General features: G+C 45.3%; 1 protein-coding gene across 2 annotated transcripts in view; it reads right to left on the minus strand.

The window, feature by feature from the left end:
* Positions 1–5,988: 5,988 nt before the first annotated feature.
* The window catches only part of RPN2 (ribophorin II), a 56,417-nt gene continuing 40,926 nt past the window's right edge, over positions 5,989–21,479 (minus strand). The window contains exons 11-18 of one of the 2 annotated variants that reach the window (XM_059898989.1): positions 19,823–19,937; positions 17,321–17,515; positions 15,973–16,059; positions 13,914–14,009; positions 12,448–12,523; positions 10,755–10,884; positions 9,188–9,235; positions 5,989–6,307 (exon numbers count right to left, since the gene is read on the minus strand). In XM_059898989.1, coding sequence (XP_059754972.1) covers positions 6,295–6,307; positions 9,188–9,235; positions 10,755–10,884; positions 12,448–12,523; positions 13,914–14,009; positions 15,973–16,059; positions 17,321–17,515; positions 19,823–19,937 — 760 coding nt within the window. In that variant the 3' untranslated portion in view covers positions 5,989–6,294. The remainder of the gene's footprint in view (positions 6,308–9,187; positions 9,236–10,754; positions 10,885–12,447; positions 12,524–13,913; positions 14,010–15,972; positions 16,060–17,320; positions 17,516–19,822; positions 19,938–21,479) is intronic. The other variant, XM_059898990.1, reaches the window with a different exon arrangement.

Here is a 21,479-nt window from a genome sequence, read left to right on the forward strand (position 1 = left end):
TGCCATTTAGGAGCTTTGGCGGTGGGGGGAGTATTAGGAGTTTGGGTGTAGACATACTGAGTCTGAGATGCCCCTTAAAGGCTCCAGTGAGGATGTTGAGTAGGCACCTGGGCGTACAAGTCTGGAGCCAGGAGAGAGGTCTGGTCAGCCGGTTTGGTTTGGTAGCCGTCACCCTTTAGATGGTCATTAAAGTGAGGAGAGTGGGTTAGATCACTAAGAGGAACAGAAAGAGCAGATGTCCAAGGACTACCCAGGGGCACCCCACATTTAAAGCTTGGAGGAAAGATGAGGAACCAGCAAAGGAGACTGAGAAGGAACAGGCAGTGAGATAACAGGAAAACTACAAGAGAGAAATTCCAGAAGCCAACTGAAGAAAGCGTTTTGAGAAGGGAATGATCTACTGTACCAAATGCTGCTGATGGGTCAAGTCAGCTGAGAATTGAACGTGAAAATGACCGTGGAAACCACTGATGACCTTGGCAAGAACAAATTGGGTCGATGGTGGAGGCAAAAGTCTGACTCGAGTGGGTTCAAGAGCAAATGGTAGGGGAATTCCCTGGCGGTCCAGTGGTTAAGACTCCCCCTTCCAATGCAGTGGGTGCAGGTTTGATCCCTGGTCAGAGAGCTAAGATCCCACATATGCCTCATGGCCAAAAAAAACAAAACATAAAACAGAAGCAATATTGTAACAAATTCAATAAAGACTTTTAAAAAATGGTCCACATCAAAAAAAATCTTAAAAAAAAAAAAAGAGAGAAAATGGCAGGAGAGGAGTCAGAGCTGGTGAGTATAGACCTGGCTGCCCAATATGGTGGTCACTGAACACATATGGCTGCTGAAAGGTGGCTAATATCAACTGAGATGTGCTTTAAGTGGATTTCAAAGACAGTATGAAAAAAGAATACAAAATATCTCAGTAATGTTTTTTGTATTGATTACATGTTCAAATGATATTTTGAATAGATTGGGTTAAATAAAATATATTAAAATTGAATTTCACCTGTTTCTTACTTATTGGTTATGGTTACTAGAAAATTTCAAATCACCTATGGGCTTGCATTACATTTCTATTGGACAGCACTGGTAGAGACAATTCTTTGAAGAAGTTTTGCTATAAAGGGAAGCAGAGAGCTGAAGCCACTGACCAGATGTACCTATGTCGGTGATTACCCAACTTTTTCTATTCATGAACAGTTTCACCTGGGCCAGATACCCACACACATCACCTACACCACCACACAGCACCCCACACATAGCCTCTTCTTAGACTCTGAACTTTCCAAGACGGGATCAAAATGTTCTATATTTTGACTTGGGTAATGGTTACACTAGCGTAGTTAGATGTAAAAATTCATTGAGCTATACACTTAAGATTTGTGCATCTTACTATAAGTAAATTAAATCTAAAAAAAAAAAAGTGAAACGTCTGGTTGATGGGATGTATGTTTGGATTAAAAGTACGAGAAGATTTGTAGCATCTCAGAGTTGATGGGGACTCAGAGGTGAGCAGTCCCATCTCCGGCCTTTTCCGACCTGGCACACACAGTGCTGGACCCGCATCCCCGTGGGCCTGTCTCCCACACCAGGGCTGTAAAGCCAGCTCGGGGCTTCACCGGGTTCAGACCACCTGCTCTCTCTGGGAGCCCCCAGTTTGCCCTCCAAGAAATAATGTGAAGCGTGGGAAAGGCTCTGCGGGGGGCCACCGTGGCTCCGTGGAGGAGACAAAACCAACAATGGGGAACAAAAGCCCCCTTCAGAAGAGAAGGCTGGCCTTTGAGGGCCGCGGTCCACTTCAACCAAGCTGAGCGGGCTGGCCGAGAACCTGCCAAGGACGGAGAACAAAGGAGGAGGCTGCTGAATGGTGGTTTCGCCAGGCCAGCCCGAGCCCCCCCTTCCTTCCCCCAGACCCACCTGCTCAGCTCTTTCCTCCGCCTGGCCCAACAAAAGCAAAGACTGAGGGCTCTCTCAACTTCCAATGAGTTTTTCAAATGAAATAACGACCACTGGGCCTCGCTGCCACTTGTGGTTTTCGAGGTGAATGCCGTTATAAAGGAAAAGACCGTGATGGCAACAATTCCGGTGCTTTATCTCCATTAACTACGACACTAATGGCAGCTTACAGGACTTAAACCCTCCCCACAGAGGGACTGGGAGCTTCCCGTTCCTTTGGGGTCCCACTTAAGATGGAGTGCTATTATTTTTTTTTTTTTCCCTAAAGAAATGCTCTAATCAATGGGGGACTTGTTGCTTATGATAATCCCTTATGTTTATATTAAAGTTCACAAAGGGGTTTTCCATCCATTGCTTCATGTGCTCCCTACCACAGCACTTGGGGGAGGGCAGAGCAGAGGTAAGAGGTCGGGTCCTACAGCTCGGAGGGGGCAAAGCTTGGAACAGACTCCTGAGTCCAGGACAGTGCTCCTGTGTTGTTTCAAGCCTCCAGGCCCTTCAGGAAATGACAGCTGGGGAAGCAAGTGAATTCAACCAACCAACAAAGAAACGTGGACCTGGTACAAACTGCTTACTGGGCTCCTGCCAACGACACACAGGAAATAACAATGGTAATATCTATACTAATCCAAGAAAACTCTGAGTCAATATCAGTGCCACACACTGTAGTCTGTGTTTTGGATGTGACCTCATTTAATCCTTATAAAGCCCTCAGAGGTATTATCCCATTTTTACTGATAAGAAACTTAAGGCCCAGGGGGTTGAAGAAAGGTCGGTTGGACTCTGACCTGTTGTGCTGAGTACTCTTTATAGAGAAGGCAAGGCCCAGGCAGTACTGTGGTGTCAAATGAAAACCAGAGCTGCACAGCAGTTAAAGAGGTAAAAACAGATTTTATTCAGGACTACTGCAATAGGGGGAAAGAGACCTCATATAGAAGTGGGCTCAATTCTGAATACAGCATGGTCTAGTGGGAACTGATAGCCAAGGAGCAGGGTGGAATCAGTGGATGGAAACTTACCAAGAAGATACATCAGGGGTAAGGGGATTCTAGCTAAGCTGACCTAACAGGATTCTGGCTGGAGATAGGCCAGGAAGATCAGACATCACCTGGGAGATGGTGGAGGGTGAGGAATCTGACCACATATCAGGGTGATCAGACATGGAGGTGGGAGGGTCTGGTTAAACTGCTTAGCAGGGTTCTTGCTAAAACTAGATTTTAAAAGAAAGAGTACAGATGGGCGTAGGAGAAATTTCAGGATCCTGACTAAAGTTTGGTCAAGCAAAGGATCTTTGCTAGTGGCAAATAATTTGAGCAACAAATCCAGTGGATTTCATTAGGCCTGTTCTCAACTGCAGCCTCCCCAGATCTACCACGAGGCTAGAAGCAAGCAGACTCTCTCCTGCCGCCTTCAAGAGGCTTCTCCCAGTGGGTAGGGCCAGAAAGACAGCATACGAGCTGTTTCTGCCTCTGCTGTATCTCAGCATAAAATTCAAGTTCCCTTAATTTGCTGTCAGTCTTAAAATAAAATCTATCCCCTTTACCACGGCCCTTAAAATCCATATTTGTTATGGCTTCCAAGGATACTCTCTTCCTTGCTAGCTCCGCCCTAGTTACCCTGGCCTGCTTTCAGTTCAGATACGCCAAGCTCTTGCCTCAGAACCTTTGCGTATGTTGCTTCTCTGCCTAGAATGTTCTTCCCCAGCTCTGCAAAGACTGTCTCTTTTCCTTCGATTGTCAGCTTGAGCCTTCCCAACCCCTCTAGATAAATATTCCTTTTCAGATTTGTGATTACTCTGCTCCCTTTCCCTTGTCCCCTACGGGATATAAGTGGACCAAGGGCAGGGAACAGTCTGTCTTGCTCACTGCCACAGCTGGACCAAGCACAGAGCCTGGCATGTAGCAAATGTCTGCTGTGCTTTATTCCCCAGCTCCTCTAGGTCTGCAGGCCAGCCTGGAACCAGCCATGGCGCCCCTGAGCCCTGCCAGCCCCTTCTCCAGGAAGCCGTTTCCTGATCTCCTGCCCTTCAGCCACTGCACTTCTATGCTCAGGCTCTACTGTCTCTTCTCTACACCTCTGTCCAGCAGGCCTCAACCAGTCTGTCTTCCAGAACTATACAGGTCTGGTTACAGGTGCGACAGTACCAGGTGGGTGGGTCTCCTGCTCTCCTCCCTTCCCCACCACTCTGAGCTGCTGAGGTCGCAGCAGCCATAAGCAGGGACACTAGGAGCCACCCAACAGCAGTGGGAGACCAACATCACCTTTTCCCATCAGGGTGGGATAAGAAGCTAAAATGTAAAAGCAAGGCTTTCAAAGTCATACGTCTACAGGAGCCAGGCAGGTACCAATCGCGCGAAGTTGGTGGGAGGACCGATGCCAGAGTAGGTGGAACCCTTGGGGGCAGGACTGTGGCAGACTGGAGAGTGCAGGCCCAACCCAAAGGCAGCAGATGCTCTTCAGCTTCAGCTGATTGTTGTCATACAGGAATCAGGCCCAATGTTGCCGGCTCTGATTTTCTTTTTCCAGAGAATCCCAAACTCCCAATTGGAATTTTTTTAAATAAATTTACTTATTTTACTTATTTTTATAAATTTATTTATCTTTGGCTGCGCTGGGCCTTCGTGGCTGCATACAGGCTTTCTCTAGTTGCGGCGAGCGGGGGCAGCTCTTCGTTGCGGTGCGCGGGCTTCTCATTGCGGTGGCTTCTCTTGTTGCGGAGCACGGGCTCTAAGCATGCGGGCTTCAGTAGTTGTGGCACGCGGGCTCAGTAGTTGTGGCTCACGGGCTTAGTTGCTCCGTGGCATGCGGGATCCTCCCGGACCAGGGCTTGAACCCGTGTCCCCTGCACTGGCAGGCGGATTCTTAACCACTGTGCCACCAGGGAAGTCCCCAAATAGGATTTTTATATGAATTTTCTCAATTTGTAAATGTTAGCAACTAACTCAATTTTAAAAACCCAAAAAACACCATGGATCAAATAAAACATGGGCCACCGGTTTACAACCTCTGGGAAAGGTGAGGTCTCCTTCCTATCTTAGAGGCACCCCTGTTATTGCCCATATTGGTCTCTCCCCTGCAGAGTCCCATTCAGAACTAGCCAAAGTTCCAGAATCTCCTTTCCTCTTTCCCCAATTAAAATCCCCATTTTGAAGGGGCAAGTCCAGCTATGTTAGAAAGCACTCTGATTAAAATAATTTCTACCCCCCAAACTCAATAAATACTCCTAGGATTACCTGCATTTCAAAAGTTATCTACTATTATGTTTCAATTAATAGTAGAGGCAATGAGCCAAAGTACATAACTATGGGCCAATTAGGACAGATGCCAAGCACTGAGCCAAGCACTTCAGATGCATGAAACTCTTTCAGCCATATGAGGAGGTACTGTTATTATCTTTTACGGAAGAAAAAAAAGGAGGCTTAGAGACATTAAGCCACTTGCCCAAAGTCCTTCAGCGTGTAAGTGGTAACAGTAGGCTTGCCCAACACTGAAGTCTGCACACATAAACACTGCTCAATATTACTTCTCTAAGTGATATCGTATAACCTCCATGTAATGGTCGTCCCGGGCACAACTTCCAAAGGGGCATTCTTGAGATGCATGTGTCCCTCTAAGAACCTAAGATAGCTCATGGGCTCAGCCTTCTTTTAAGATAATCCCTTCCCTTCCCCACTGCACGCCAAGACCAAACTTTCAAGGCAAAGGCAGAGGGGTCTTCAGATATCGACAGGACATAGTTGGTATCCAGTGCTGGAGAAGAAGAAAGGATGCTGGCTTTTCCAGGTAATCCTCAGCTCTGCTAAGAAAGAGGTGACAGGGGGCACGAGTCCGATCCCTGGTCGGGGAACTAAGCTCCCACATGGCACACGGCGCGGCCAAAAGAAAAAAAAAAAATAGAAAGAGGTGAGAAGGACCAACGTAAAACGTCCTGGAGAAACACCCCGGCCACTGTGTCAAGCACACTTCCCAACGAAGGCCTCATGTTACATGCCCCGGGGATCCAATCAGCCCCAAAGTACCGGAAGAAACTCTCAGGTCTTCATTCCTGTTATTCTCTTTATTCCATAACAGATTAATTACAGATTTCAACTTTTCAATGCAACATGTGAGTAAGTTGGAATATTCACAGCATCGTGCTAGGGCACCATGCCAAAGAAACAGAGTATCTGGGCTCACAGGTACCTGCTCTGTGTTGGGCAAACAGAAAAACAAGCAAAACGATTTTGACTTTTTTCTTTTTAAATAAAGGTTTTTTTTCATTCCTCTTCTCAAACTATGAATTATTCTTGACTCCTTTTCTTGATATTCACTTCAGCTTTCAGAATTTCCTTCCTTTTTCTGGAACTAATGTGCTGTTCTGAAAGAAAATGGAGACAAACACAAAATTATTGACGATTTCAATTCAGTGTTGCAGCTCCTAACTGGTGACAACAGAGAGACCAAGGTACTAGGAGATCCCATTTATAAGGGAACAATCATTCATCTATTAATTCTGTTCATGCCCCATCTCATTTCACAAAAGAATATAAGACAGATAGCTCGAACTAAAGCTGACAACATCTTAAATAAACAATGAAACACACCTGATGATACCTAAGTGTGGTATGTGAAAACACAAGATGAGGTAATTCCAGGCACACCTCTCACGGTACAAGGCCAAAAAGACACTGTACATTTCAACTAGATGAATAGAAGAATGCTCGTCTTCAATTTCCCAGACTCCAGGTCTGCCAAACAACACATGCCCTCACGTAGCTTGGAAGATGACATTCTGACCTTTCAGTACAGAAATCTGCACCACATTCCTACCATGTGGTCATGTTCTTGTCAGTGATCAGACTCGATGTCTAAACTTAAGAAAGAATGTTTCTCAAAAACTGGACTCAGCTCACAGAAAAAGTTTAAGAGGGGATAAAAACACTAACTCTCTTTATTCCTTCTTTCTCCACGGCTGCCCCCCGCTAGACTCCAGTAAGTGACGGGGAAACACAAGAAGGGAAATGACAATCTGGACAGACACTGTGCAACCAGAGGGTGACAGCACCAAGTAAGTGATTCAGACGGTTCTGGTGAGCAGAAGCAAGGTGCTCACACACATGCCGTCCTCAGCAGGCAGCTGTCCCCAGTGGTGAGAGCTGATGTGATGACAAGGCGGTCTTGCAGAATGGCAGGCTCCAAACCAATTAATCAATAGTTCCAATCGGCACGCATGCACAGGCATGGAACTCATCCTGAGGACCAAAGTGAGTGCCCCTAATTCTCTGCCAGCATTCAGAGGTTCCCAGGTGTGTGTTCCAGGAATTCCGTGGCGGTCCAGTAGTTAGGACTCCGAGCTTCCACTGCAGGGGACACGGGTTCGATCCCTGGTCGGGGAACTAAGATCCCACAAGCCACGTGGTGCGGCCAGAAAAGAAAGAGTGTGTGTTCCGAAACGTTCATGCAGAGAGGACAGCGTTAGTTATGAAATAAGAACAGCAGAAAGGGTAGTGACCCACAAGCCTCCATCTTAGCTAAGAAATTAGCCCTCTGTTACGCCTGATCAAATCGATACCTGTTCTCAGATCAAAAACACTTGGCTACTAGGGACTTTCCTCTAAAAGACAAGGTCCCAACCTCAGGAAGTCCCAAATGTCCAAATGATCAAGTGACTTTCCTCTTTCTCAAGCAGTATGGTTTGGGGGTAGCAGGGTGGGGGCAGACTATCTAAAAATCAAGAAAAACAAAACCAATCCAGTTAGTTTTAAAGAATTAAAGAGCTCAATACTTAGCAGAAAGGACTAGTTCTGAAAGCAAATCTCAGCGAGAGCAACTATAATTCAGGACAAAACCAAATAGATAAGGCTAAGGAATGGCGGGTGGGGAGAAGGGACAGACCACAAAGAGACACGGGAGCTCGTTGGAGTGTGGAAATAAGTTTGTACCTTGGCTGAGGTAGTGTTTACAAGACTGTCTACTACGTCTTCCAAGATTCACAGAATTGTACACTAACAAGGGTGAATTTTACTGTATATGAATTAATCCTGAAAAAACAAAACCAAAACAAATGTAGTCGCTTTCTGTGTTGAGAACTAGATGTTCCAGCTTACGTTCACACATCAGTGAAAAAGGCTCTACATTCTATGCTTTTGTTGATTACTCCTATTTTCAGAGGAGTGAAAATTAGATGGCTTTGTTGCTTTGGCAGGGAAAGCCATTTCCATGGCAAAGGACGAGAGGGAACATGACTTGAAAACTCAAATACCTCCCTCCTCTTTGTTGGTCTAGTACAGGGGTCAACAAACTGTGCCCCACGGGCCAGATGCAGCCCACCACCTGTTTTTGTAAACAAAGTTTCGTTGGAACATGGCCATGCGCGTTTGTTTACGTGGGCTATGGCTGCTCTCACATTATAGTGGCAGAGTTGAGTAGTTGTAACAGAGACCATATGGCCTGCAAAGTCTAAAGCACTATCATCTGGCTCTTTCTAGAAAACTTTTGCCAATCCTTGGTCGAAAGGAGCTGATCAGTGAAGCATCAGACACTCTCTTCTCCTTCCCTCCCTTCACCTTCCTCCACTCCCATCCTCATCCTAGGACTGACACAATGGAGAACGGGTGATATTTCACTTGACATTTTAGTCACACAGGGAGCTGCCCTGAACCATATATCCTGAGCTGTAGGAACCTGGGTTTTGATGATGCTGGCTTTGATCTGTGGCCATCAGTCTTCATAATTTAGTGTCTCACCAAACCACACTGTTTGGCCCAATCAGAGGTTAATATTACAAAAAGGCCTAGAACAGTGACAAGGTGTGCCAGGATTTGCCATGGGACCATCATTTAATGAATTTAGATGTCCTGAATGGGGGGGGGGGGGGATGTGTGTCCCCTTTTAAGAAGTCCAAGGTTGAATCTGTCTATCCTCAACTCTGTTCTCCTATGAACACAGAGAGGGGCTGTGTCTATAAAGTACCCCGTGGGACACAAGGGAGGATGGAGCCTTACAGTCAAAGTCAGGTCAGAGCTGCTCTGCTGCAAAGTTACCATCAGCTAGGCTAACTCAGGGGGCTTTGGCTTTTGCCCTGGTCCAGTTACAGCTTGGTCCAGCAAGTGGCGAAATGGCCTCAGAACTCAGCTTCGGCTTAGGGAGGGATGGGGAGGAACAAGTGTGCTGAAAATCAGATAAATAACTGACATGCATGAGGTGGGCAAGATGGAAAGGGGCCCTGCTCCTGGGATGAGTCGCCCTTCATCTTTACCGTAGTGTCCTATATTTTGCCAATCTACTGCTCTGCTCTGCAGCGATCCTGCCAAAGGAAAGAGGGTTTGAGAGTCAAGAAAGGACAGTAAGAAGAGAAATAAGCTGAGGAAAGAAATGGCAAACACCCGACCAGAGCTTCTGTTAGAGTCACCGTTTTCCCCAGGGGCAGAGCTTGCTCTAGGACTCAGGAAGACGGCATCAGAGTGGGCTGTGACTTTCTATATAGGATGGAGGGTGGGATGAGAACCATGGTCTTCCTCCCCAGAAAGTGTACACAATGTTAGCCTTCCAGACTAGGAACTCCCGCTGAGCAGGATCTAAATCAAATGGTTCCCACTCCCATCTCTCCTTAATCTTGTTCGTCTTGTGTGGGCAACTTCCAGAAAAGAGTGAACTCAGCAGAGGACAGCCTTTTGGCTCCCTGGGGCCTGGACGGGCTACTCTGAGGGAACAGGGCTCTGCTCAGAGAAAACAGCTGAGTCCTGGCTCTTTCTCAGACGCAGTGCAGAGCCGCCAAGTTCAGGCTGCTGGAGGGGCAGAGAAGTGAGCCAGTGGCCACTGCTGGTGCTAAGGGAAGCTCTAGCAGAATCTGGACAACCACAGGCGGGGCAGGGAGCACGCTGGGGCCGGTATCCACGGTGAGGCACTCGGAGAGCTCCATGGAGGCTCAGGCAGGGAGGAGACGTGGGGCTCTCCCGTCCACAACAGTCTCTGAGCAAGCCTCTCTCTGATGTGACCAACTTAACTGGCAGCCACACTGGGGGGCTAACACTATCGTGTCACATTCTTCCGGCAAAAGTCCTGGAGACGAGAAAGTAGGGCACGTCTGAAACGGTGAACTTCCAAAAGTGAAAGCAATTCTGACCTTTTCTTATTGACCTTTACGTGGCTGAAATCACCCAAGTTCTAATAAAGTCAAATCAATGAGAAACACCTACGTGACATTTAAATTTGCTTCTAATCCAGGTTCGAAAGTCAAGCTGCCAGCGAGCTGCCATTGCGGGGGGACCTGACCATTTGTGTGAACCTAAGTTTGTCTGGTTCTTGGGGATGTGATGCGGGCCACTGAGCAGTGCTCCCTGCTGGGGGCCTCTGTAAAGCCCGACGCGGTTTCTGGGGGGAAGAGCATGGACCTCATACTTAGGAGGAAGAGCTCCGGGAGGCTGCTGTGGTTGCAGAAGGGTCCTTCTCGGGGGTGCGGGAGGAGGGCAGAAAAGGGTTTTTTGCGGTAGCAGAGGAGAAAACTGTTACACAGCCAGCACACTAACAACAACCTTCTGCCACCTGTCCTAACCCATTTTAATCTTCATAAAGCAATTATTTTCTTCTCTTGTTTTAATGTGCCGGGGCATAAATTGTTGTGGTTTTAACATATTTAAAACTTATCACCAAGGCTCTTTTCTGATTTAAAACGGCTTCTGTATTGGGCTGGATTAAGGTGTCACACTGGCCCCTAAGGACATGAATCATTTTGCCACATACCGTTGTTCAAAGAGCTGGGTGGACAGAGCTGACAACAATATTTCTAATCCCACTCTGGGTCCCTAGCCCGTCCCCAACCTTACCTCTTGATTGCCTGCTGGGCCAGCATGCGATTGCCAGCCAAAAACGTCAAGCTGCCCAAGATGGCCAGGTACTTCAGGGTCTGGAACATGTTGAGTTGCGTCCAGTAGACATACATGAGCCCCAGCATAGCTACAAGGACAGGCGTCATGATAGCCAATTAAGTAAAACAGTGACATTGCCCTGAGCAGAGGACAGTTAGAAGCCAGAAACTGCAGATCCTAAGAGGTCTGTATTTATAGACCAGCTTGTTTTATTCCTTTTATCTGATGCCAGAAAGTAAACAGCTCAATATACTTGCTTCTCAGCCTTGGCTACCAAGAAATCCAGAGGTAAAAACCAGATCTCAGCAACTTGGTTCCACGTTCCAGCTTGCATCTTTGTTCTTTAACGCAGGTTTTGCTGTTGTTTGTTTTTTAAGTTATGTCATGTTATATTTGGGATTCAGTTGATTTTTTAAATTCTGAATGAAAGCCCAGAGGATTAAAGAAATGAATCATTTTTCTTTTCATTAAAAAAATTTTTAGGGCTAATTTGCCACTGTGACTAGGAAGGAAGCAAGGAGGACAGAGGAGGAAGGTTTAGTCAAAGGGGCTCAGGTCTGGGCACTGAGAACCCTGGGTTCTGGCCCAGGCTCTGCCCTTCGCAGCCACTTAATTTCTCTGAGCCTAAGTTCTCTCACCCATCAAACAAGGATCATAATTCCTACCCTGGTCACCCCCGTCAGGGTTGTGATGAGAATCAAATGAGGGAATGTACACAAAAAGCACTCTGGCCAAAAAAAGTCATGGCTCTAAATAAATTTATATTCAGGTTTTGTTCTCAGCCTGACCCGGGAGGGCTATCACTCAAATTCAGTTAACTGGGCTGGAGAGAAAGGTCATCCTGTCAATTCTGTCCAGAAGGATGACAGATGAACTACAGCAGGGGTTCTTAGCCCTTTCTGAGGTCATGAACCACTGTTAAAATTTTGATCAAAGTTACAGACTCTCTCTTTCCCCAGGAAAACAGAGATACACATTTGCCTAGAGTTTCAAGGGATTCGTCTGTGGACCCCTATAGAATCAGCACACTATGGACACGGAGAGGGTGACTCCTGAAAGAGTCAAAGAAATCAGAAAAGAGTATTAAAGTCTCAGTGAAATGCAAGGGTCACCAATTCAATAGTATCAAAAGTTTCTGAAATGCCTAACTGATTTGTGAATTTACTGTCTTGTAACATTTAGGTTCTAAGTTCTCAAGAGAACAATGCAGGACAGCATGTCTGACTGTGGAAGGGACTGTTTTCTACTACTGTCCAGACACAGCCGCTAGCAAATGTGAAGATGGATACGTTGGGGGAAGATAACCTTTGGAAACTGCATTAATGCTGTTCACTCAGGAAGATGGCTCAATGTAAAGATACAATAAGTGAGTAATCTCTGGAAATGAACAGAGCTATTAAATAAGGGTAAAACGGCCTGCCAACGGCAGCCTAGTACAATGAAACCCAATATAATGACAGCTGTTCTAAGCTGATGGGCCAAACAGGTTTATCATCATATTAACTGTTGTAAAAGGCCAGGAGGAAGAGGGAAATGTTATGCTATTAAGTCATTATAGTTAATAGGTTGTGGGTCTACTTAACAGGGCTTTTGCGTAGGCAGGCAAAATGTCAAAGGAGGTTAAATGGAATTAGCAGCCTGGGGCGCTTACCAGCATGTCCCAGGTGAAAAATAATCGTGCTAGGAGCAAAAGTGAAGTTGGAGACATTGGCACCAATCCGGATCCACTGAACGATGGGGAGAAATAAATTAAAAAGACATTAGAACTTGAAAGGGAGGCAACACATGCCATGCCAATGCTAATCCAATAAATAGCCCTAAGGGCTTAAAAGTTCATGCATACCTGAAGAACAGGGTATTTTTCCAAGTGACGACCACCCTATTATAAGTCCTCAGGAAAAACTGTTCCCTTTTTTCTTCAGAAAGGCATTCCAACACCTGCTCTCAAATGCGCTTGGGTAATTCAAACCTGAACATCATTTTTAATGACAGCAAACTTTTCTATTTTAAAACAGGTGAAACCATGAGGCTGAAAGGTCAGAAACTGTATTTGTGATGAAGTAACTGGCACCGCTGCTAATTTCTCTAAGTACTGGTGAGATAAACCCACCGGCAGTTGGGAGGATGCACATGCTCTGGCTGTGGGTTCCATGCTTTTTGAAATTCTGATCACTCAAAGGAACAGGTGCCCATACCCTAGGTCTGGTTCCTGAAAGCTTGTAGCATGCCTTCCAGATTTAGATTGACCAATAATTCTTTTATTAAAATCAATGAATGAATTAGGAACACAAGCAACTTTCCAAAAGTAAGATCGAATGAGTTTTCCATACAGTTCTCAAAATTCTCTGAACTTTGAGGATGTGCATCTATGCTTATAATTTTTTAAAAAGAGACAAGGGAAAAAAAAGTTGGTTAAAAAAAGAATTCAAACAGTACATTAAAGTATAAAACGTAAAAATGACCTTCTTCTATACTCCCTAAAAGGCCCCCTCCATAGAGGTGACCAACACTAATAGATGATGCCTTTTTAAGGTTTTTAAACAAAGAGCATTGTACCAAACATACTATCCTACCCCTTGCCTTCTTCACTCAATAGGACATCTTGGCAACCTTGTCATATCGCTTGACAAGTACATAAATCTATCCATTCTTTTAATGAGTTGCATATTATTCCATTGTATGGATGTACATAATTTATTTAACACTTGCTTTTATGAGGACTTTAGGTTGTTTATAGTTTTATGCTCCAAACAGTGCTGAAATACACAGCCCCTGTACACACTTTTTCTATAGCTATTAGCATCCGGTCTTGCTTTTTTCACACTTGACCTCAGCTGAACGTTCCTACAGAGCATCCCCGTCTATACACTTTTACCATTTTTAATGGTTATTGGGTACTTTCTCAGGCCCCTTGATAATGGATCAGTTTTTCTCGTTGCTCCCCCATAATGGGGAATTTTAGTTATTCTAAAATTTTTTGACCATCGGTTTGGGTCACAGCTGCTGGACCCCTCTGGAGTTGTGCTGAGGCCAGAGCACAAAGCCTCCTTTGGAACAGCTACATCTGCTGAGTGTGGCGCCAGACACACGCTGCCCATGCTAATTACAGCTACTCACCAGAGCGAAGAGCAGGAGCAAGGGCGAGAGGATCAGGGCAGTGAACGTATTGGACACGACCGTGGGGGGCCTCTTCTCCGGCTCGCGGAACAGGTGCTGCCAAAAGAAGACAGGCCAGGAGTATTTCAAAATGTGCTCTTCCCAGCAGGGGCTGCCATGTATATGTACTAGGAACCAAACGCCAATGACAGTCAAGAAGAGGAAATGCCTCCCAGAGGCTGAAACCTCCTGGCCGTGAGTGGCCACTTGGCCTTTTGCCTCTTCTCAACACGGGCTTCTGCTTCCAGAGGTCTGCTTCCAAAGACACGACACCAGTTCACTACTCCTGACCAACCCTCTTTTTCCCTCCAAGACATATTGCCATTCAGAGGTTGGAGAATGCAACCTATCAAGCAGCATTTGCCTAGTATCAAAGATGGTGCCCGGGTATTTGGATGGCTGGGGTGACGCATCCAAGGCAGGACTCTGGATTTCATAATGCTTCTGGGTTCCTAGGGTAAGCATTATCATATTTTCCTAACCAACTTAAATTAGCTAACTGGTGTATAATAATTTAAAATTTTAAAATTTTCTTCCTTGCCAATGTCCAGCCAACCCAGCTCCATAACAAGGCAGCTCCTCCACCTGAGACTCCTGTTCCCAACATTTTAACCTCAGCTCCTCTTTGCTGCCACTGTCATGAAGGGACTTCTAACATTGCCTGTGGCAGTCACTGCTGCCTACTCCACCCTATGAATCAGTCAGCACCCTCTGTCATCATGCTTATACTTTCCACTATTTAACTGCATTTGACATTCTTAAACGATGCTATAGCAACATTAGGAGGATTTTAAAAAAGAAATCCTACTACTCTAGCTTTTGGGCCCTTGTCCTTTTTCTAACAGTGAAATCAGAGTAAGTAGTCTGCTTGGAACACTTCAACATTAATTCAAATGGGGATTTCCCCGTGACTGCAGTATGATCATTTCTCACGATTGCAAAACAGTCCACCGAGTGGCTCTACCTGTTTCTTTAACCAGTGCTCAAACTGTTTAATAATTATTGTTTATTTTGTAAACTGCTTTAGAAACTTTTCAAAGCTTTTCTTTCCTTATCTGTGAACTATTTTGATCCTCACAACAGTCCTATGGGCTGGGCTGGGCAGGGATTGCTAATATTTGTATGCAAGGAAAGTGAGTTCCGGGAGAGAGGAAGGGCTTGCCTAGGGGAGGAAAGCCCTGTTCTCCAGTTGAGTTGTCCACCTGTGGGCTCCATCAGCCCTGGTCTATGCAGCAGCAGAGAGGAACAAAGCCAAACCCATCTGTGCTGTAGTATCAAGCAGTGATCTGAGGGCTAAACCTCCTGCATGTTTAGGAAAAACAGATTCGGGTTCTGATTTTGTCTCCAAATATCTGTTTTCTGGGAGCTGGTCAGTGGGCAGCTTGAGCCTGTTTTTTCAGCACTAGGAGGGGGCTGATATTTGCCCTGCCTGATCCACAGGGTGGCAAAGACCAAACTATAAAATATCATATAAGTAAAGGAGCTGTTGTTACAGTGGAGGATTACTGGACTGAATGTCAATACTATGACATAGTATGAGTGTGTTTCATGTTTGGTAATTGCAATCATTGTTGCTTTTGTTGTGGTCATCCATGTACAATGCTTGGTGTCAGTCGATTTACCTCTTGTAAAAATAAAATACAGTGTGTGTGTGTGAAAAAAAAAAAAAAAAAAAAGAAAAACAAAACAAACCAAAAAAAGGAAACAAATTACTAAGTCTTCTAAATGGGAATATTTTTGTAAAAGAGGTGAAAACTTTAAATCTGATAAATCTGTCTAGATTGTGAGCTACATAAGAGGCAGGACCATGTCTGGTTTTGTTCAACATTATATTACCAGAACCTAAAGCAACCTGGAATATAGAATATACTTAATAAATATTTGTTGAATGAAAAAAAAAATCATATAAACAGGTTAAAGAAGGGACCAGAGCCAGTGTCCAGGGGTCTGCTGCCCTCTCTCACTGTGTCCATTTCACATTTCTCTTCAATGTTTAGTGAAGAACCCCTCTGGGATCTACCTGAATTTCCTGTTTGGGGGTGAAAAGGTTCTTGGACAGGACAGTCGACGGAGCATCTTCTTCAGGGAACCTGATGACCACATCAGCCTAAAAAAATAAATGCAGCCATTAAAGGCACAGGGGCAGAGAAGGAGGTGAAACTCATCAGCAGGACAGTATCTCCTAACTCACGTCCAGAACCATAACTGAAAAAAGCTCCAAGAAGTCCAATCCCTTCTGATCCATTAGCCGACAAACTGAGGCAGTAAAAATTTCAAGAACAAAATAAGTATTTGTTGAAAATGCTTTTTAGAGCAAGAGTTCCAATTTTCTACTGGTCTGGTGAGCCCCACAGAGCTGCCTAATACAAAAATCCCAGCTGGTACTCAGGCTGTTACAGTTGCAATCAGAAACTGCTCCATGTCCCTGGGAAGTGTAATTTAGTCTCAGACCAAAAAAAAAAAAAAAGAAATGAAAATGTGCTCTCATACAAAAAGCAGCCCAAAGTCCAAGAGAAGAAAAGGAGCTTTGAATACAACATAAGAAAATGCAGCTGCCCCTTTGTCTTGCAAAGGGAGTCAACCACCACTCAAGGCCTGCAATTTGGCCTCTGCTACCTTTCCAACCTCACCGCCTACTGCTCTTGACCAGATTCAGGTGCTCCAGCAAAATGGACCCAACTCATATCTCACTGAAAGCACCTCAAGCTTTTCTGGAGGCTGTTACCCCAGCAATCAATCTATAGTGCCCCAGATACTATTCTGATAAACCCCTGCAATTCTTCCCTAATTCAAATGCCATGTCTTTCAAGCTTTCTCTCAACACACCAGTCAAAAGTGAGTTATGTAAGTGAAACACACTATGTAAACTATTAATACACCTTGCAGATGTTGGTTATTAGTTAATTAGCATTTTGCATATCCCACAATTCACTGTCCCACACCATCCTGAATTGGAATTGGATTTCAAATCTTCGGCCCCTCCCTGGCCCACGCTGTGAGGCCACGCCATATCTCAAAGGCCAAAGCCTTTATCTCATATCTACGTAGCCCCCCATAGTGCTCTGCTGTATTATGAAAACCTTCTTCTAGTACTACTTTTATAGAAATTTGCTAGAACCCATGAGGGCAAATCTTTACATCATTCATTCCCTCAATCACTATATATTAAACCCCTAAGACGTGCCAGGCCATGTGCATGCCCCTAAGACTACTAATGGGGACAGCACACAGCCCCTCACCTCACAGTGCGTGCGCCCTGGGTGGCAGGGCGGGCCAGGGTAGGGAGCCCATGCCCTGGAGAGGAGCCGTCTGTGGCTGACTGCAGCACAGCCGCTCTTGCCTGGGTCAAGATACATGGAGGCACATACCACATTCCACAGGATTGGGTTCTTCAAAGTAGCATCTCCGATGATCAAGTAGAGAGTGTAGGTGCCGGATGCAGAGTCAAATTCGAGCTTTCTCTCAGAGGTATCCAGTTCAAACTTGTACACGTTCTTGCTGTCCGGCTCTGCAACAAATACCACCTCCTGGCCAGTCTTCTGGTTATGGAGTCGGACAAATGTCTGGATAGAACAGTAACGCAACCCTTCATCTGATAATTTCAAAACTCCCTCCGGGCCCAACATCAAATCAACAAGGCAGCAGGCTGTCAGCTCTTTCATCGCAGTGGGAGCTCTGGGATCTGCCAGGCCTGCCCGAGAAAGCAGGAGGAGTGGCCGTCCCACCCTGCTTACTAGCTCAGAGATCAGAGATAACTTTTTGCTAGTATAAGAAATTTAACTTAGGGGTCCAGCCAATTCTCAACGACTTGTAGGCCGAATGCCCAGTTTGTGGATGATTTAAGCCCTTTGCTGTTGCTGTAATTTCTTCTTTCTGCCAGCCTTTTGGCCACTTTGCTGCCCAATTAACTTCTTCACCAGAGGGTGAGAAGAAGGGAAATGAGGTGGAACTTTAAGAAGCTCATTTTCAATTTCCTAGTGCCTTCAGCTAAAGACTTAGGAGAGAAGGCTTGGGGATTGATAGCAAGGCAGAGTTCCAATGGAGCAGAGCAGCCCAGTGTCAGAGAGAGCATTGAAGACAAACAGATTTGGTTACACTACTTATTGGCTGAGCAGGTTACTTAACCTCCTTGAGCCTTGATTTCTGCATCTTGAAGATAGAAAGATTAACTTCTACATGTGGTATATCTGTGTGAAGAGTCACAATAACATAGGCAAAGCATTTAGCGTAGGACCCACTATATACTAGCTAGTCAACAAACATTTATCAATGATGGTATGAGTCTAATCACCTTATCCCCCCAATGGCCTAAGAAACTAAGGTTTCTGCAAATTAGAACTGCAGCAAAACTTAATATCCACTCAGCTTTTCTTTCAAGTGTTTCAAAATAAAGAATTCAACAAAGCAGGTAGATTGGTTCCATTTCACAGATCATAAGGCACGGAGTTTAAATGAGTTGCCATGGTCACAGAGCTAGTGCTGGATCCACAGAAAAAACATAAATCTCATTTGTTACTCTACACCTGGGCAACAAAGAACAACCATCAAAGTGTTTAGGGAAAGAGGCCCAGAGCTGTGAAGCCTCCTGACCCCAGCAGTCTTGGCCAAGAATGGGATTCAGAAGCCTGGACGCCTGATCTTCCTCCTGTCACCGCCAAGCGCAGGCAGCAGCCAGGCTCATCTACAGAATGTCGTCTCTACTTAGGAGGTCTGTAAGCCAGGCTTTCCAAAACTGAATCTTGGATGAGACGAGTATTCAGTTAAAGTTACACTTCCTCACTAACTCTTCCTGCCCTAACCTTAATTCCACCAATTTTGTCTTGTAATTACTTCTCTTCATATTCTGTCTTCCCTTCTGCTGTTTCATTGGCAAATGCCATTCTGAGAAGGAGCTGGGAAGTGCTAAGGGGCTGAAAAGTCAGTCGTGGCTAAGTGGCCTGACTGAGCTCTCTGGAGCTTGGGTGTGGAGGGAGGAGAAGCAGAGAAGGGCCAGGACGGCGGTGCTGGCGGCAGCCACTCCGGGCCTGGGCACAAGCACAGTAGCTGCAGCTACAAGAAACAGAAAGCAAAAAGGTTTCCAAGTTAAGTCCACTCACCTCCATGGTCTGTTCTGAAGCTGCCCCTCAGCATGGACACAAGTCCGCTAGCTCTTGCTAAAGTACTGCTACAAAGCACCTAAACCAAGGCCACTAGGTCCCACGTTCTTTCCTATCTTTCCACATTCAAAGTACTTCTCTGAATTTCCCTTTACAATAGAACCGTGGATGTGGCAGGGCTCAGAGCAGTTATTCTCAATCAAGTGGGATGACAGAGGCAGGAAAGGAGGTGTCTGAGAGGACAAGGGCCATATCAGACTCTCTGGGGAAAAGATATGGTTTGAAAATCTTTTAAATAATAATTATCATTATGTTATATATGGAAAACAAAAATGAAGCCTATTGCTTTCATAACACAAAGCAGGCACAAGTTAAAAAGTGCTAGTTTTCAGATTCCTACAAAATCTGCTTTGGCCAGAACAAAAGCATACTTTGGGCTCACTTCCTAGGTTTTCCTTTTTTCAAAATTATTTTAATATATGTTTTTTAGTCAGAAAGAAAAAAGCCTCAATTAAGTGTTAATCTGCCTTAAATATATCTTTTCTATGCCAGCTAATCTCTTTAAAAGAAGAGTGCATTCCAGGTTCAGGGTTACAACCAGTACAAGAGGGGCAGAGTGTCATGTGGGAGAACCCGATGGATTGTCAGGGTTCAGAGTGAAGATCTGAAAGCAGGAATTCGGAATTTTCTCGACTCAGTGTTATATACCACATCAACAACTATCATGTACATCAATGTTTCAGGCCAAGAGAACCGTCTGCGCTTTTTCCTGACCTGGTGAGGGGTGAGTTCAGCACCAGTGTTCACATCTACCAGCTGGAAGAATAAAGCAAAGTTCTGGTGGCTGTCTGCGATGAATGTGCCCTTGGCTTTGGCTGGGTAGGTCACCCTGAAAGAGACATTTATACGGTAAGTTTTCAGAGAGGAGGATCTGCAGATCTCTGAGACAAGAGGGAAGAATACAAACTTCACTTCATTGCCTAATCCTCCCTCTCCCAATTGTAACACTTTTCTGTTGTGGACAGAGTGGAGAATTGTCTGTGGCCTGAGGGCAAATTGGACTGATAAAGCCAGGACTGAGAAAAGCACAGAGAAAACTTTCATCAGCGTCTGGGGAAAATGCTATGTGCAGATGCTCCAGGCTTTCACTTCAAGGACCTAAGGATATCAACTCAACCAAGTCAGGCAGCAGTGGGGCTCACGTGTCCCCATGCAAGCTCACAAGTGGACTGGAGGGCTGTGCTGGCAAAACCACAAGGAGAAAAAAAATCACAGGATCGACGTTGGCAGCATATGTGAGCAGGGTCGGGAGACTAGGAGGTAGGAGACGCAAAGGACAGAAGGGTATTTACAGTTTTTTCTTTTTTTAATGCTGCATTTTTTTTCCTGGACACTGTTTCAATTTATTTTTCTGCCTGAAATTGAGCTTTAAAAAGTCATTCTCTCAAAAGGCAGGCTTGATGAGAAAACTGTTCTTTTCACAGCTATCTCCTGGGATTTTAGGTTAAGATGGCCAGGGGATAAAAAACAAGCCAAATGATTATAGAGCTCACAATGGGCCATGTTTCATGCTTAGGCTTTATATTTACTTATGAGTAATACCAACTCTTTATCTATGTAGAGTATTAAACTTTGCAAAGCACTCTTACAGACATTATTTCAGTGGATTCTCAACAGTGCTCTCATTTCCAATGTCACTATAAAAATATCCAAGCCAGAGGCAGAAAGCCTAGCCCTTCCACGTGACTTAAAAGGAATGAATGCTTGGCTTCTAGTCTCTGGCTAATATCCCATCTTCAAAACAGCCTCGAAGGTTCCCCTACTTTCTTTGGCATCTATAGCCACCCCAGTTGAATAAATTTGGGGTCTGAACTACACCCAGATGTCTAGATGCCCCCTCCCCCCGCACCCAGTGAGGATCTGGGAGAGGGCTGAGAAATGACTTCATACAATGTTCTGGCCCAACTCTGATCAATTACTAATGGTTACCTAGAAGTTTGTGTTAAAAAAGATTCTGAGGGACTTCCCTGGCAGTCCAGTGGTTAAGACTCTGTACTCCCAATGCAAGGGGCACGGGTTCGATCCCTGGTCGGGGAACTAAGATCCCACATGCCACATGCGTGGCCAAAAAAAAAAAAAAAAAGATTCTGAGTTCAGCAGGGACAAATGCTGTGACTGATCAGTGATGCCCTCCATGGACTTGAGAAAGGGACTCGCAGCCCTAGCGCTGGGTATCTGCCATCTCACTTCTAAGGACCTGTGAGACGCATACTCACTCACTCACTGTGAGTGTCACTCACTCACAGTGGCTCACTGTGGGCCAAAGAGAGTTGCCATGAGGCCCCTAAAAGCAAGTTCAAGACTGTGAAGATAAAGAGATGACATCAGAAAATAAGTTAATACACTGCTTCCTCCATTAAGAAAGTCTTGT

This window comes from Balaenoptera ricei, chromosome 15 (genome assembly GCF_028023285.1).
Source record: "Balaenoptera ricei isolate mBalRic1 chromosome 15, mBalRic1.hap2, whole genome shotgun sequence".
NCBI lineage: Eukaryota > Metazoa > Chordata > Mammalia > Artiodactyla > Balaenopteridae > Balaenoptera > Balaenoptera ricei.